General features: G+C 37.0%; 1 protein-coding gene across 2 annotated transcripts in view; it reads left to right on the forward strand.

Annotated features, from left to right (window-relative positions):
* Positions 1–12684, forward strand: part of RGS7 (regulator of G protein signaling 7) — a 183180-nt gene that overhangs the window by 54589 nt on the left and 115907 nt on the right. Inside the window, exons 3-5 of one of the 2 annotated variants that reach the window (XM_036757125.1) lie at positions 2862–2926; positions 4123–4199; positions 4308–4389. In XM_036757125.1, coding sequence (XP_036613020.1) covers positions 2862–2926; positions 4123–4199; positions 4308–4389 — 224 coding nt within the window. Of the gene's footprint in view, positions 1–2861; positions 2927–4122; positions 4210–4307; positions 4390–12684 lie in introns of both variants that reach the window. The other variant, XM_036757127.1, reaches the window with a different exon arrangement.

Consider the following 12684-nt stretch of genomic DNA (forward strand, 5'->3'; position numbering starts at 1 on the left):
TTGAAATATCAATAAATGCTGGCATGTGTGCATATATATATATGTGTGTGTGTATATATATATGTGTATATATATATATACATATACGCCTATTTCTTTTCTCTATGAAGTATTTTTGTGAGAATAATCTCAAGGAATCCATACTTGATACTTCCATGAATAGGAAAAGGCAAATGAAATTCTCTCACAAACAGCATCTTTATAGTAACACAATGGTTTGAAAGATGTAGACCATATAATATCCCATTGAACTTCTTGGGGGTTTTTTGTTTTAAATTTTCAATTAATATAGCAAAATATGAAGTATTACCCATAGATATGTTAAAATCATACAAGATTCCTTTAAAGATGTAATAGTCATCATTTTCTTTGGAAAAGAATTTAAATTATTTTGCCAACTACATGGCATACTGGACCTGGAATCAGGAAGACCGGGCAAGTCTGCCCTCAGACTCTCAGGAACTTTATGACCCTGAGCAAATCTCTCAAACTCTGTCTGCCTCAGTTTCTTCATCTTTAAAAAGGAATAACAATAATACCTACCTCATAGCATTATTGTGAGGATAAATTGAGATAATATCTGTAAAGGGCTTTGCAAATCTTAAAACACTAAATAAATGCTAGCTGTTATTATTATTAAGTCTCACTCAATCCAGGAATTAAATGGAAAGATGTATGCTTGCCAAAGTTGTGTTCACTGTCATGTAAAATGTCCAATGCTAAGTTGAAATGAAAGATGAGACAAAAATATACACTTCACCTGCATACATTTGACAAAGCCCTCATAGAATAAGAAAACTATTTTAAAGATCTATAGGGGTATTGATATTATCATGTGAAACATCTGTAGCAGAATGAGTGATTGATAGGCTGAAGAAGGCTAATGCTTTTGGCAATACTTCTACAGATCTCTTCTTCACTTGCTGCCAATAACCACAACACTGCTCTTAAAAGGCTGGCTAAATCATATGCTAAGGATACTTTGATTCATCAATCTGATGTTTCTGTAAACTCTTGGCCTGTGTGCAATGCAAATACAACAAACACTTAATCTACTCTGTACAGGTCCACTGTACTTTATCATCTCGGTATCATTAACCATCCATCATTTCGGCATCACCTACAGAAATCTGACTATGGAAGAGTTAGGAATGGGCTTTATCCCCATCTATATTAATGCTCAAGGTTGCTGAAACAGAAATCAGCTGAAATGAGGAAATCCAGTGTTATGGTACTTAATCTGGTGGCAATTAGCCCTGCTAACTGTGGTGAGCTGGCATTGGCTCAAAATGTATTATCATCCCAAATGAATATTGAAACATTCAGAGATGACTATTAAATTAAAAAATACAGAGATAAGGAAGGAGGGAAACTGCCCTGTGCTTAGTAAAGTAAATAATTTTATGAAAAACACCACTTGTCACAAATGTGAAGAGGGAAGAATAAATAGGCACCATTTATTACCAAATCCCTTAATTAAGGTCCTGTTTTTAGTCCTGTTATGAAGGCTAGTCATTTAGTAACTTAAGAAAATGCTTTTCTGGGAGCTGGCATTCCAAAAAAGAAGTCATTTGGGGCACTGGGCCTACCGGAGGAATTTAAAATAATGTCATTTAAGTTTTCTTACAGAAAAGTATTAGGGATGGCAGTACCCAAAGAAGAAACTTCATTTAAGTAGAATGTTTTTAGTTGACAATTAAATACATTTAGAAATTGATAATAGCTATTTCTATAGCTATTAGCTATATATGATATATACAAAATGTGTATTTATACATGTATATAATGTGTGTATACATAGGTGCACATAGTAATAGGGACTGGATCTGTGATTTCATTGATATACACAAAAAAACATGGTATACCAGTGTAGGTTTGGTGCCTCCTCTGTAATTTGTGATCTTAGGGGATGTAAAATGACTTCTCCAGGGTCACCTTGACATTGTACTACTGAAATTGTCTTGGTTTTGAGGCTATTTCTCTATCCATCAAAGCAGAGGTGAGAACCTGTGGCCTGGAGGCCACATGTAGCCCTCTAAGGCCTCAAGTGTGGCCCTTTGATTAAATCTAAACATCATAGAATCCCCATTTGTTCTCTGAAGTTTGGATTCTGTCAAAGGGCTGCCCTTGAGGACCTAGAGGGTCACATGTGGCCTCAAGGCTACAGGTTCCCTACCACTATACTAAACCAACCTAACTCTCTACATACATAAGTGAGTTAGCAAATGTGTCTGTTCGGTTGTGAATTTTCAGTATTCTATAAATGTTTGTTGAACGAATTGATAAATACTATCATTATGTCTGAATTTTGGCAAATAAATATTATGGTGTTAGAGGCTTGGAGTGTAAGCCCCTTGAGGACAGGAGCTGTTTTATTTTTGTCTTTTTATCCCTAGTATCTGACCCAGTGCCTAGCATATAGTAGGTGTTTAATAAGTTCAATGAACAAATGAATGTATCAGAAACCATAATTTGGGAAACTGAAGGGAACAAGCATTGATATAGTACCTTCTGTGACAGGCAATGTGCTAAGTGCTTTTAACAAACATTATCTCATTTAGTCCTCACAACAACCCTATAAGGTGAGTGCTAGTATTATCTCCATTTTACAAATCAGGAAACTGAGGCGAACAGTAATTAAGTGACTTGCCCAGGGTCATGTAATTATTAAGTGTCTGAGACCAAGGAACTCAGTACAGAGTTCTACTCACTGTGTCACCAGCTACCTCTAATTGGTGGAAGAAAAAAAAGACAGACCACTTTTATAAGAAAAATGGATGAAGCCATTGAAGCTTGATTTATAGGACCTTGGTATTAAGAGGAAGGTAGGAAATGATTGATTCTTGTGCTTGTTTTTTCAGCTGTTTACCTCTGCAAGAGAACAATGCAAAACAAAGCCCGCCTGGAGCTGGCAGATTATGAAGCTGTAAGTAACTGATCTTGGGCTTTCTGTAGAGCATCAAATAAATCAAGACCTTAAGCAAATAGTGATGGTGTACTCTCTTCACTTTACACCTTCATGGATTGCTGGGATCAGGATTGGGAGGTGTAAAGAGTTCATTGATTCTGTCCTTATCCTGCCCTCTCGCCCCATCTATCAGGCTAATGAGGCTCTAGAACACAAGTCAAGCCACTGGGCAGGAGTGGGATGAATAGATGAATTTAACGACTGCTATGATGCATGTACTGTGCTGATATCTGAGATCAAATCCCCAATTTCTCCTGTGTAGATAGTGTTTGTACATAATAGTTTGCATGTTTTCTCCCCCATTAGACTATAAAGTTCTTTGAGGGCAAGGACTACTTGTGCCTTTCTTTGTATCCCAAGGGTTGACACAGTGCCTGGCACATAGTAGGTGGTTAAATAAATGTTAGTTGACTGAGCTCAGAAGTTCGTAGATTTAGGGCCAGAAAGGACCTTAAAGGGCATTTAGTTTGACCACTCCATTTTATAATTGAGGAAACCGAGGCCCAGAGATGTTAAGTGACCTACCCAACTAGCAAATGGCAAAGGCAGATTTGAACCCAGATCCTCTGACTCTAAATCCAGTATTCTTTCCACTATACCACACTGCCAGCTTTGAGTTAAAGATCATTATGATGGGGGAAGTGGCCTCTATCAATAGAAAGACTTCAGCAAGAACCCTATTTCTTTCTTTTCAGATATTAAGCAAGTTAGATCATTGAAACTGAGGCAAGGAATGAGAAAGGGGTATGAACAAACAAAGGTCAGCCTTTAATTGCATGCCAGGAAATTTGGTGTCCTCGTTTGTAATCTAATCTATAGTCAGAGTTAATTTCCTATTCCATGGTGTAAAGTGGGAGCACTAACAGATGCGCTGATTGTATTCCCACACTACTTCCTAGCATAATTCTGAAAACAAACAAAAAGATCTTTACATAAACTTCAGGCGTATAATGTTTTTAATTACACTTTTAAAAGTCACTTCTTCAATGATGGTAAAGCTATATAAGAAGGTAGCTTTTATTAAGGCTTAGAAGCATATATGCATCATTTTAATAATAGCTCTATATCTGGTTTCTCAACTAACCCTAACTGTAAGTAATTTGTAGCAAAAAAAACATGGTCTTAAACATTCTTAACCCATGATATGTTTTCAGGAGAGCTTGGCTAGACTACAACGAGCATTTGCCCGGAAGTGGGAGTTTATTTTTATGCAAGCAGAAGCACAAGCAAAGTGAGTATTTGTGAGTCAGGCTTACTTGTGAACATTGGTGAGATTTTTCCCTTCCAAGAGAAGTATCATAATTAATGCTTATTTCCTTTAATACTACATTGTTCACAGAGTTGACAAGAAAAGAGACAAGATAGAAAGGAAGATTCTTGATAGCCAGGAACGAGCCTTCTGGGATGTACACAGACCAGTGGTAAGTAAAAGTCTGGAACATTTTTCAGATTTATCATCTCAACATTTGTCTGGTGGAAAAGGCCATTTTGAAATGAGAGGTGTGGGAGATTATTTGACTCTCACATTGTTCTGACAAGTAGTTAGTGAAACATGACCACTTCTTTCCACAAGTAGGGCAGTGTTCAGTAGCATAATATCTTATTATTTTATTAAAAGAAAATACAGTCTTATTCTGTTCAGGTGTGGCATTGATGATTTTAATTTGGTCTCTACAATTCAGAATTTTAAGTGTTCCTCCTAAATATTTTTATGTTAAGAGAAGAAGAATATTTGCCTTGCAGTCAAGAGAAACATGGGTTTAAATCTCACCTCTGATATATTAGTTTTGTGACTATAGGCAAGTCATTTAATTTTTTTTAGCTTTAGTTTTCACAACTCTATGATGGGGACAATTGTGCTATACATGTCACAAGTTTGTTGTGAGCCTCAAAGGAGATAATGAATGGTAAAGTTATTTGCAAAGCTTGAAGCAGTATATACTAACTCTTGTTCTCCTCTTGTTGAGGGTTTGGGGAGATGAGGTCCAGGAACCCCAGGACTGGAGTTCCCAGATGGGATCATTGAAGGGGAGTACCCCTCAAGGACCTGAGCACTGGAGAGGGTTGGGGCCATCTGGAATGAATTCACAATCTCAAGCATTCTTTAAGTCAAGGTGGCAAAAATTTATTATGCTTTATATGTGGGCAAGAGTTCTTAGGGAACCCTGCAACCTTACAGGGATGCAGGAAAAGTTTTATAGGAGATTTGGGGGTGAAACATGTCAATTAGGTGTTTTGGGGTGGGATTAGGGAGTGGTTAAGGTGTGGTTAGTTCTTAAAGGAACATGTGCTTTTTTGTATCTGTTGTGCAGGCATCTTACCCAGAGTTCACTGGGAAATAGCCTGGGGGGGGGCGTGACCTGGAGGTGTGGTTTTGACTGTGAAATGTCACTGAGTCAACTAATGGTCAGTGCTGACTGGAAATATCCAGGTGGCTCTTATCAAATGTCTATCAAATGTCTTGTTAGACAAGATGAATGTAAGGGAGTATACATATGACTATGTCTAGGATATATATCAGTAAGGTCAATAAGTAAATATCATTATGGCCCAGTGCACAGCCAATTAGCAATACAGGGAGTCCAATAAATTCTATAGGTGCAGCTGGCTGCAGTGTCAGGAGGACAGATAAGTGTTTTGCTAAGGCATGCTGCCCTTGAACTGGAGAGGAACTGCCTGAGACAGTATTTTGAGGCCAGGGAGAGATGATTTTGGAACTTGATGTGGTTTTGGAATTGGGGTCCAAGCACAGGCACCCAAGCAGAGGCTAAGGAGAAATGTGATGTTAGAATTAGGGTCCAGGCGCAAGGACCCAAGAACCCCCTCACTCTCCCTCCCCTTTATCCTTGACCCTGTGGCTGATTAGTTCAAGCATACACTATCAGCTAGCCTTGAAACTCTTACTTCTTTGCTGAAGTGCTAACAACTCTGTGTTTATTTGTCCAACTCCAAACCTGGGTTACCCCAACCATTGTCTGTGATCCTAGAGAGTACCAGTGGAGGGATTCAGCTGGTTTGCACCATTGAGCTCAATGAACCCATTGTTGGCAGGGAGGGTGGGGCGGGGCCTGCACCTGCCATGTCAGCAGCAGGTTGGTTCTATGGAGAACTGATTGTTTATTTATTTGAATCCCACCACTGAGAGTGAAACAACCATGCCAACTTGCTTCATGTTTATGTTATCTAATCTCAAGTAAGTTTTCATTTCTGCATAACAAGCCTTATATATTTTTTCCTGATTCTTTTTTATGACATATCTTTGATAAGAAATAGGCCTTCTCTTTGCCAAAGCTAATCCTTCCACTTGTGCTCTCAATCCTCTCCTCTGTCATCTTTTTTGGAAGTTTGTCTCATCAATCATGCTTTTTCTTTCTCTAATCTTCAATATTCGCTTATTCTCTGGTTCTTTTCTCACTATCTGTCTACCTATCTTATCTATCTATCTATCTATGAAGATTTCTCCTACTCTTAAAAAGCCTTCATTTCACCTCACCATTTCCTCAACCTATATTTCTTCTTCCTCAAATAGTCATATTCCTTTAAAAAATTGTTTAAACTAATTACTTATATTTCAGCACTTTACAATCACTTCTCAATTGCTCAATCTAGCTTCTGATTTTACCACTTGATTGATAGTGTTTTATTCTAAATGGTCTCCAATGATCTCCTTTAAAATATAGTTTTATTCTATTTATTTATTCTATTTCTGTTCCATTTATTTATTTATTTTTGAGTTCTAAATTCTCTCCCTCTCTTCATTCCTTTCCCCACCCACCGAGAAAGTAAGCAATATAACATCAATTAAACATGTGAAATCAATTCAAAACACATTTCCCTATTAATCACGTCATAAAAAGCAAGAAAAACAAATAAAGTGAGAAAATTTTCCTTCAATTTGCATTGTTTGTCAATTCTCTCTCTGAAGGTAGATGACATTTTTTTTATCATGAGACCTTAAGAACTGTCTTGGATCATTGTCTTAAACAGAATAGCTGTCTTTCATAGTTAATCACCCTTACAATATTGCTGTTACTATGTACAATATTCTCGTGGTTCTGCTCACTTTACTTTGTATCAGTTCCTATAGGTCTTCCCAGGGTATTCTGAAACCATCCTGATTGTCACTTCTTATGGCACAATAATATTCCAAAAAAAAAATCGTGTCACAACTTGTTTAGCCATTTTCCCCAATTGATGGGCATCTCCTCGATTTCCAATTCTTTGTCCCCACAAAGAGCTGTTATGAATGTTTTTGTATATATAGCTCCTTTTTCTTTTCCTTCTTTTCTTTTTCTCTTTGGGATATAGATGTAATAGTGATATTGCTGAATCAAAGGGTATTCACAATTTTATAGCCCTTTGGGCATAGTTCCAAATTGCTCTCCAAAATAGTTGGGCCATTTTGCAATTCCACCAACAGTGTATAAGTGTACCTATTTTTACACAGCTCCTCTAGCATTTGTTATTTTCCTTTTCTATCATGTTAGCCAATCTGATAAGTATGAGGTGGTACCTCAGAATTGTTTTAATTTTAATTTTTCTAATGAATAGTGATTTAGAGCATTTTTTATTATGAGTAAAGGTAGTTTCAATTTCTTCTTCACAAAACTGCCTGTTCGTAACCTTTGCCCATTTATCATTTGGAGAATACCTCTTATTTTTTTTTATAAATTTGATCCAGTTCCCTCCATATTTGAGAAGCAAGTCCTTTATCTGAAAAGTTTGCTTTAAAAATGTTTGATATTACTTCATTTTCTATGATACCTTTTGGCAAAATGAAGTTTCCCTCATTATCTCTTTTAACAAGGTTGATTCTTGCTTTTATTTTGTCTGAGATCATGATTGCTACCCTGGCCTTTTTTATTTCAACTGAAGCCTAATAGAGTCTGCTCCAGTCCATTATTTTAACTCTTTGTGTGTCTCTTTTTCACGTTCCAATGATCTCTTAATTAAGAAACCCAATAGCCTTTATTCATTTAATATCCTTCTTGATTTCTCTATAGCTATTGACATTGCCATCCACCTCCAAAACCTGGATAATTCCTCCTTTTTTAGCATTTGTTCACCTTCTACCTCTCTAACTGCCTCTTTTCATTTGCTACTTCAGTTCATACTCCTCTGGTAAGTATAAGCACCATTAAAATTCTATTCTAGGCCCTCTTATTTTCTCTGTATAGGTATTCCCTCACTTGAGAATATCATCAGTTCTAGTGATGATATACTCATCATTAACTCCATCACTGATATCCATCAATCCAATGAGCATCTTTATGCATATAACTGCGGAATCCAGTCCCAATCTCTCTCCTGAGCTCAGTCTTTTATCAACTCTACCTGCTTGACATCTCTACCTGAACATCCCATATGCCTCTCAAACTTAATGTGTCCAAAATGGACATCATATTTCCTCCAAAACTCATCTGTCCTTCAAACTTCCAGCTTTCTATTGATGGTACTACCCATCATTCTTTCCAGCTTCACAAACTTACTTTGGAACCTTCCTGCTTTTCTTGACTCTTCCCACGTCTTATCATTTAGTTGCCAAGTCTTGTTCATTTTACCTCTCTCATATCAGTTCCTCCACTCCTGCAACTTCTACACTAGTTCAGATTTATCACCAATGAACTATTGCAATAGCTTTGTAGTTTTGGTCTTTGACTCCTGACTCCAAGGTTAATCTCTCCTCTTTCCATGCCAACCTCCAAAGAGCTGCCAAATTGATATTCCTAAAGTACAGATCTGATTATGTCATGCCCTTTCTCAAAAATTGTCAATTGCTTCCAAGATTAAAATATAAAATCCTCAACATGGCATCTGAAGCCCTCCATAATCTTGCCCCTATTTACCTTTCTTTCATATTAACTTCATATTAATTTTATATAAATTTCATATCAATTTACAATTTATTTCATATTAATCTTTCATTCTTTCTTTGGTCCAGTTAGAATGACGTGTTCTCTCTTTACATTCCATATTTCACAATCATGCCTTTGTACAAGTGGTCACCCAAGGATGTAATGCACTCTTGTCTCTCCTCCTCCTTCTGGAATCCTTAACTCAATTCAAAAAGAGCTTAGGCTTTACCTTTTTTCTTTCTACCTTCACTTCCCCCACTATTAGCACATCCTCCCTCTCAGAATTATACTTGGCATTTACCTTACTTGTTCACATGGTTTAGCTCCTGGAGAACAGAGACAGTGTTGTTTTGGTCTTTGTATCTTCATTGCCCAGCACTTCCCTATATAATAGACCCCTAATAATAAATGCCAGTTCTTCTTATGACAATGATTTTTTAATCTAACTTCATATTTAATGCTTCACTCACATTGAACCTCCCCCTAAATTTTATCACATCTATCAATGCTAATTTCAAACCTGCCCACTTATAATCTTTCATCTAGAGACATCAAAAGTAATGAAACAGTTAAAAGTAATAGGACCAATGGCAAATCTAGTTCATTTTATGATTGTTGTTGTTCTGTTATTTTTCTGTCATGTCAGACTCATCATGACCCCCATTTGAGGTTTTTTTGGCAAAGATACTGGAGTGGTTTGCCATTTCCTTCTCCAGCTCATTTTATAGATGAGGAAACTGAGGCAAAAAAGGTTAAGTGTTTTGCCCAGGGTCGCACAGCTAGTGAGTGTCTGAGACTGGATTTGAACTCTCAAAAATACGTCTTTCTGACTCCAGGCCCAGTATTCTATCAACTGTGCCACCTAGCTGCCCTCATCTTATGATACTTATTATTTGGTGAGGTCATTATTTGCTTTACTAAAACTAATGGAGGTGACTTAGAGACACAGCATATAAACAGTCAATAAATCAGTGGCAAAAGAATTAACTCATGCTTTAAATTTCAGTCATGGCCTTTTTCAAGGAAACTATCAGAGGTTTCATTTTAAAAATTCTACCCCAATCCCCTCCCCATCTCCTCTTCTTCTCTTTTTCTGTATTTTTATGTCCTCTTCAGTCTCTTCCCTTATAATTCCATCTTTCCTATTCTACCCTTCTCCTAGTAATTAGATGGCAGAGTGGACAGAGGTCTGGGCCTGGAGTTGGGAAGATCTGAGATCTAATTCTCCCTCAGATTCTTACTAGCTGTGTGACCCTGGACAAGTTACTTAACTTCTGTCTGCCATAGTTTCCTCAACTGTAAAATGGGAATATTTTAAAATGTAAAATCCTCAAAAGGCTATTGTTGTTATCAAATAAGATATTTGTAAAGCACTTAGTACAATTCCTGGCACATAGTAGGCACTTAATAAATGCTTGTTTCCTTCATTCTTTCCTTCTCCTAGTTTCTAGTTCCTCATCTTTTCTTCTACCTTTCCTTTCTCCATCTCCTTCTTCTTTGCCTTCCTTTGCTTCTCTATCTCACTTGTCAATTTCCTACCCCTCTCAATTTTTTTTCTTTTTCCCCTCCTTTTCTATCCTTTCTTCCACTCCACCACCCCATTTGTTAATTATATACTAAGGTTTCCTGATTAGTTGTCATTGGTCCAGAGCTAGCCAGAGGCAAGGAACCCATCAGATCTGTGACAATCTTACTTGTGAAAGAAAGAAAGAGAAGTGGGGGGAGAAGAAGGAAGGAAAGAAGGAAGAAAAAAGAAAGAAAAAAGGAAGGAAATAAAAAGAAAAAAGGAAGGAAATAAAAAGAAAAAAGGAAGGAAGGAAGGAAGGGGAGGGAGGGAGGGAAGGTAGGAAGGAAGGAAAAAGAGAGAAAGAGAAAGAAATAAAGGAAAGAAGGAAGGAAGGAAGGAAGAGGAAAAAAGAAAGGAAAGAAGAAGGAAGGAAGGAAGGAAGGAAGGAAGGAAGGAAGGAAGGAAGGAAGGAACAAATGAATGAATGAACTGCTGGAATAGTTGATGTCCAAGGTCTCTTCTGGCCCTTAAAGTCTATGACTTTTTATGTGTATCATTGAAAGAAAAGAAGAAAATATATTTAAATGTCTTTTGAACTAAACAGTGCTGTACTATAAGAAAACATTTATTCCTGGTTGACTTCCAAAATGTCAAAGCTAGAAAGGGCATTGGTAGAAAAACAGAGCCTATTTTTTATAGCAAGGTAAAAATCTTATGTAAGTCTTGCTCAGATCATTATAGGATAATGTACTTCTTAATGTAATCAGAGTTCATAACAGACTTGAGAGGTGAGAAAAATATCAAGGCTGATGGGAATTAGTACCTTAAGAGTGACTTCACAAATACCCTTAAGGAGCAGACCAAAGCTGTGCTCAACATGTCCCTTTCATATATTCAGGTTTCAATGTTTGCGAGCTATGGAAATATTAAATTCTATGTTGAGTTTGCTTCTATTTTTGAATTTTTATAATGTCTGAAGTGGAACTTATCTGGCTGGCTTCTCAATTAAAAAAAATCAGTCTGGTTTTATCATTCAAAGTGTAAGGAAAACTGCACTGTCACAAACAAAATAAGCAGAGCTGGTTATTAAACTGTATCCACTGATGTATTTTGCTTATTGTTCAATATGGTAAAATAGTTTTCTAAGACTGTGCTTGATTTGGTCTCTATAAATTACATACCAGTCTTCTTACCCAGCAATATGATCATTAGGTGACTTTTTTCTTTAAGAACTTTAAGAACTGGCCTTGGAGTTAGAAAGATCTGGCTTCAAATCCCATCACAGATTCTGGGCAAGTCCATTTGCTCTCTGGGCCTTAGTTTCTTATCACTAAAATGAGGACTTTGGACTCAACAATCTTTGAGATACCACCAAACTCTGAATCTATGACGCTATGAATTATCACCCTGTGATCCTTATATATAACTCACATATATTGTGCTGCCAATTAGAGATTCACTTAGGGTAATAATTTTCCTGTAAAATATTAATAGCCCTTGGGAGAGTTAAGCCTTCATTCATTTTGTTCCTCATGATTGATGAAACCATTCAGACCTTAGTATAAGTTACTTTAATTATTAATTAGATTATTGTTCTTCAGTATCAGCCAAACTGATAAGAGGAGAAAAAAGGATATTTTTATTTGGAGCTGGGGAAAAGAAAATAATTCAGATCTTATCAACATGAGTATTTCCTCCAATGATACCAATCAAAATGCATCCATGCCTTCTCTATAAAGCATGTCCATATTCTCCTGTAAATCTTACAGGGGTTGTCCACCCAATGTACTAGGAACTTCATAGAGATTTCTTTCAATTGTAAATACCAATGTGATCTGCCAAGAGCCAGGATGGATAGGCTGACTATCAGTGGTCATTGGAGAAGAGAAGCAGGAGAAAGGATAGCACCAGAAAAGGTGACATGGTTATATAGTGAGGGAGAAAAAGAATTTGACTGATAATGGATGGGAGGAAAATGAAGTAATTTTATAGTACGGACATTTGGGAGGAGGACTGTCCTAGGCAACATTACTGAAGTGGGAGGATTTGTATGGCCAGAGACAACTTGACCAGGGGATCTAGTGAAAAAGAGGGAAAGGAGGTAGAAGAATAGTGTTGAAAGACATATGGGAGGATATCCAAAACAAACAGTATGTTTTGTAATTTTAATATAGGTGACAAAATGGGGTAGTGAAAGGGCATTGGACTGGGAGTCATGAGTTCTGAGTTTTAGCCTTGTTTCTGATAATCAGTTGTGTGACTTTGGGAAAGGCACTTAATCTTTTTAAGCTTCGGTTCCCTCATCTATAAAATAAGACTGTTGGAATAGTTGATGTCCAAGGTCTCTTCTGGTC

This window comes from Trichosurus vulpecula, chromosome 4 (genome assembly GCF_011100635.1).
Source record: "Trichosurus vulpecula isolate mTriVul1 chromosome 4, mTriVul1.pri, whole genome shotgun sequence".
Classification (NCBI taxonomy): domain Eukaryota; kingdom Metazoa; phylum Chordata; class Mammalia; order Diprotodontia; family Phalangeridae; genus Trichosurus; species Trichosurus vulpecula.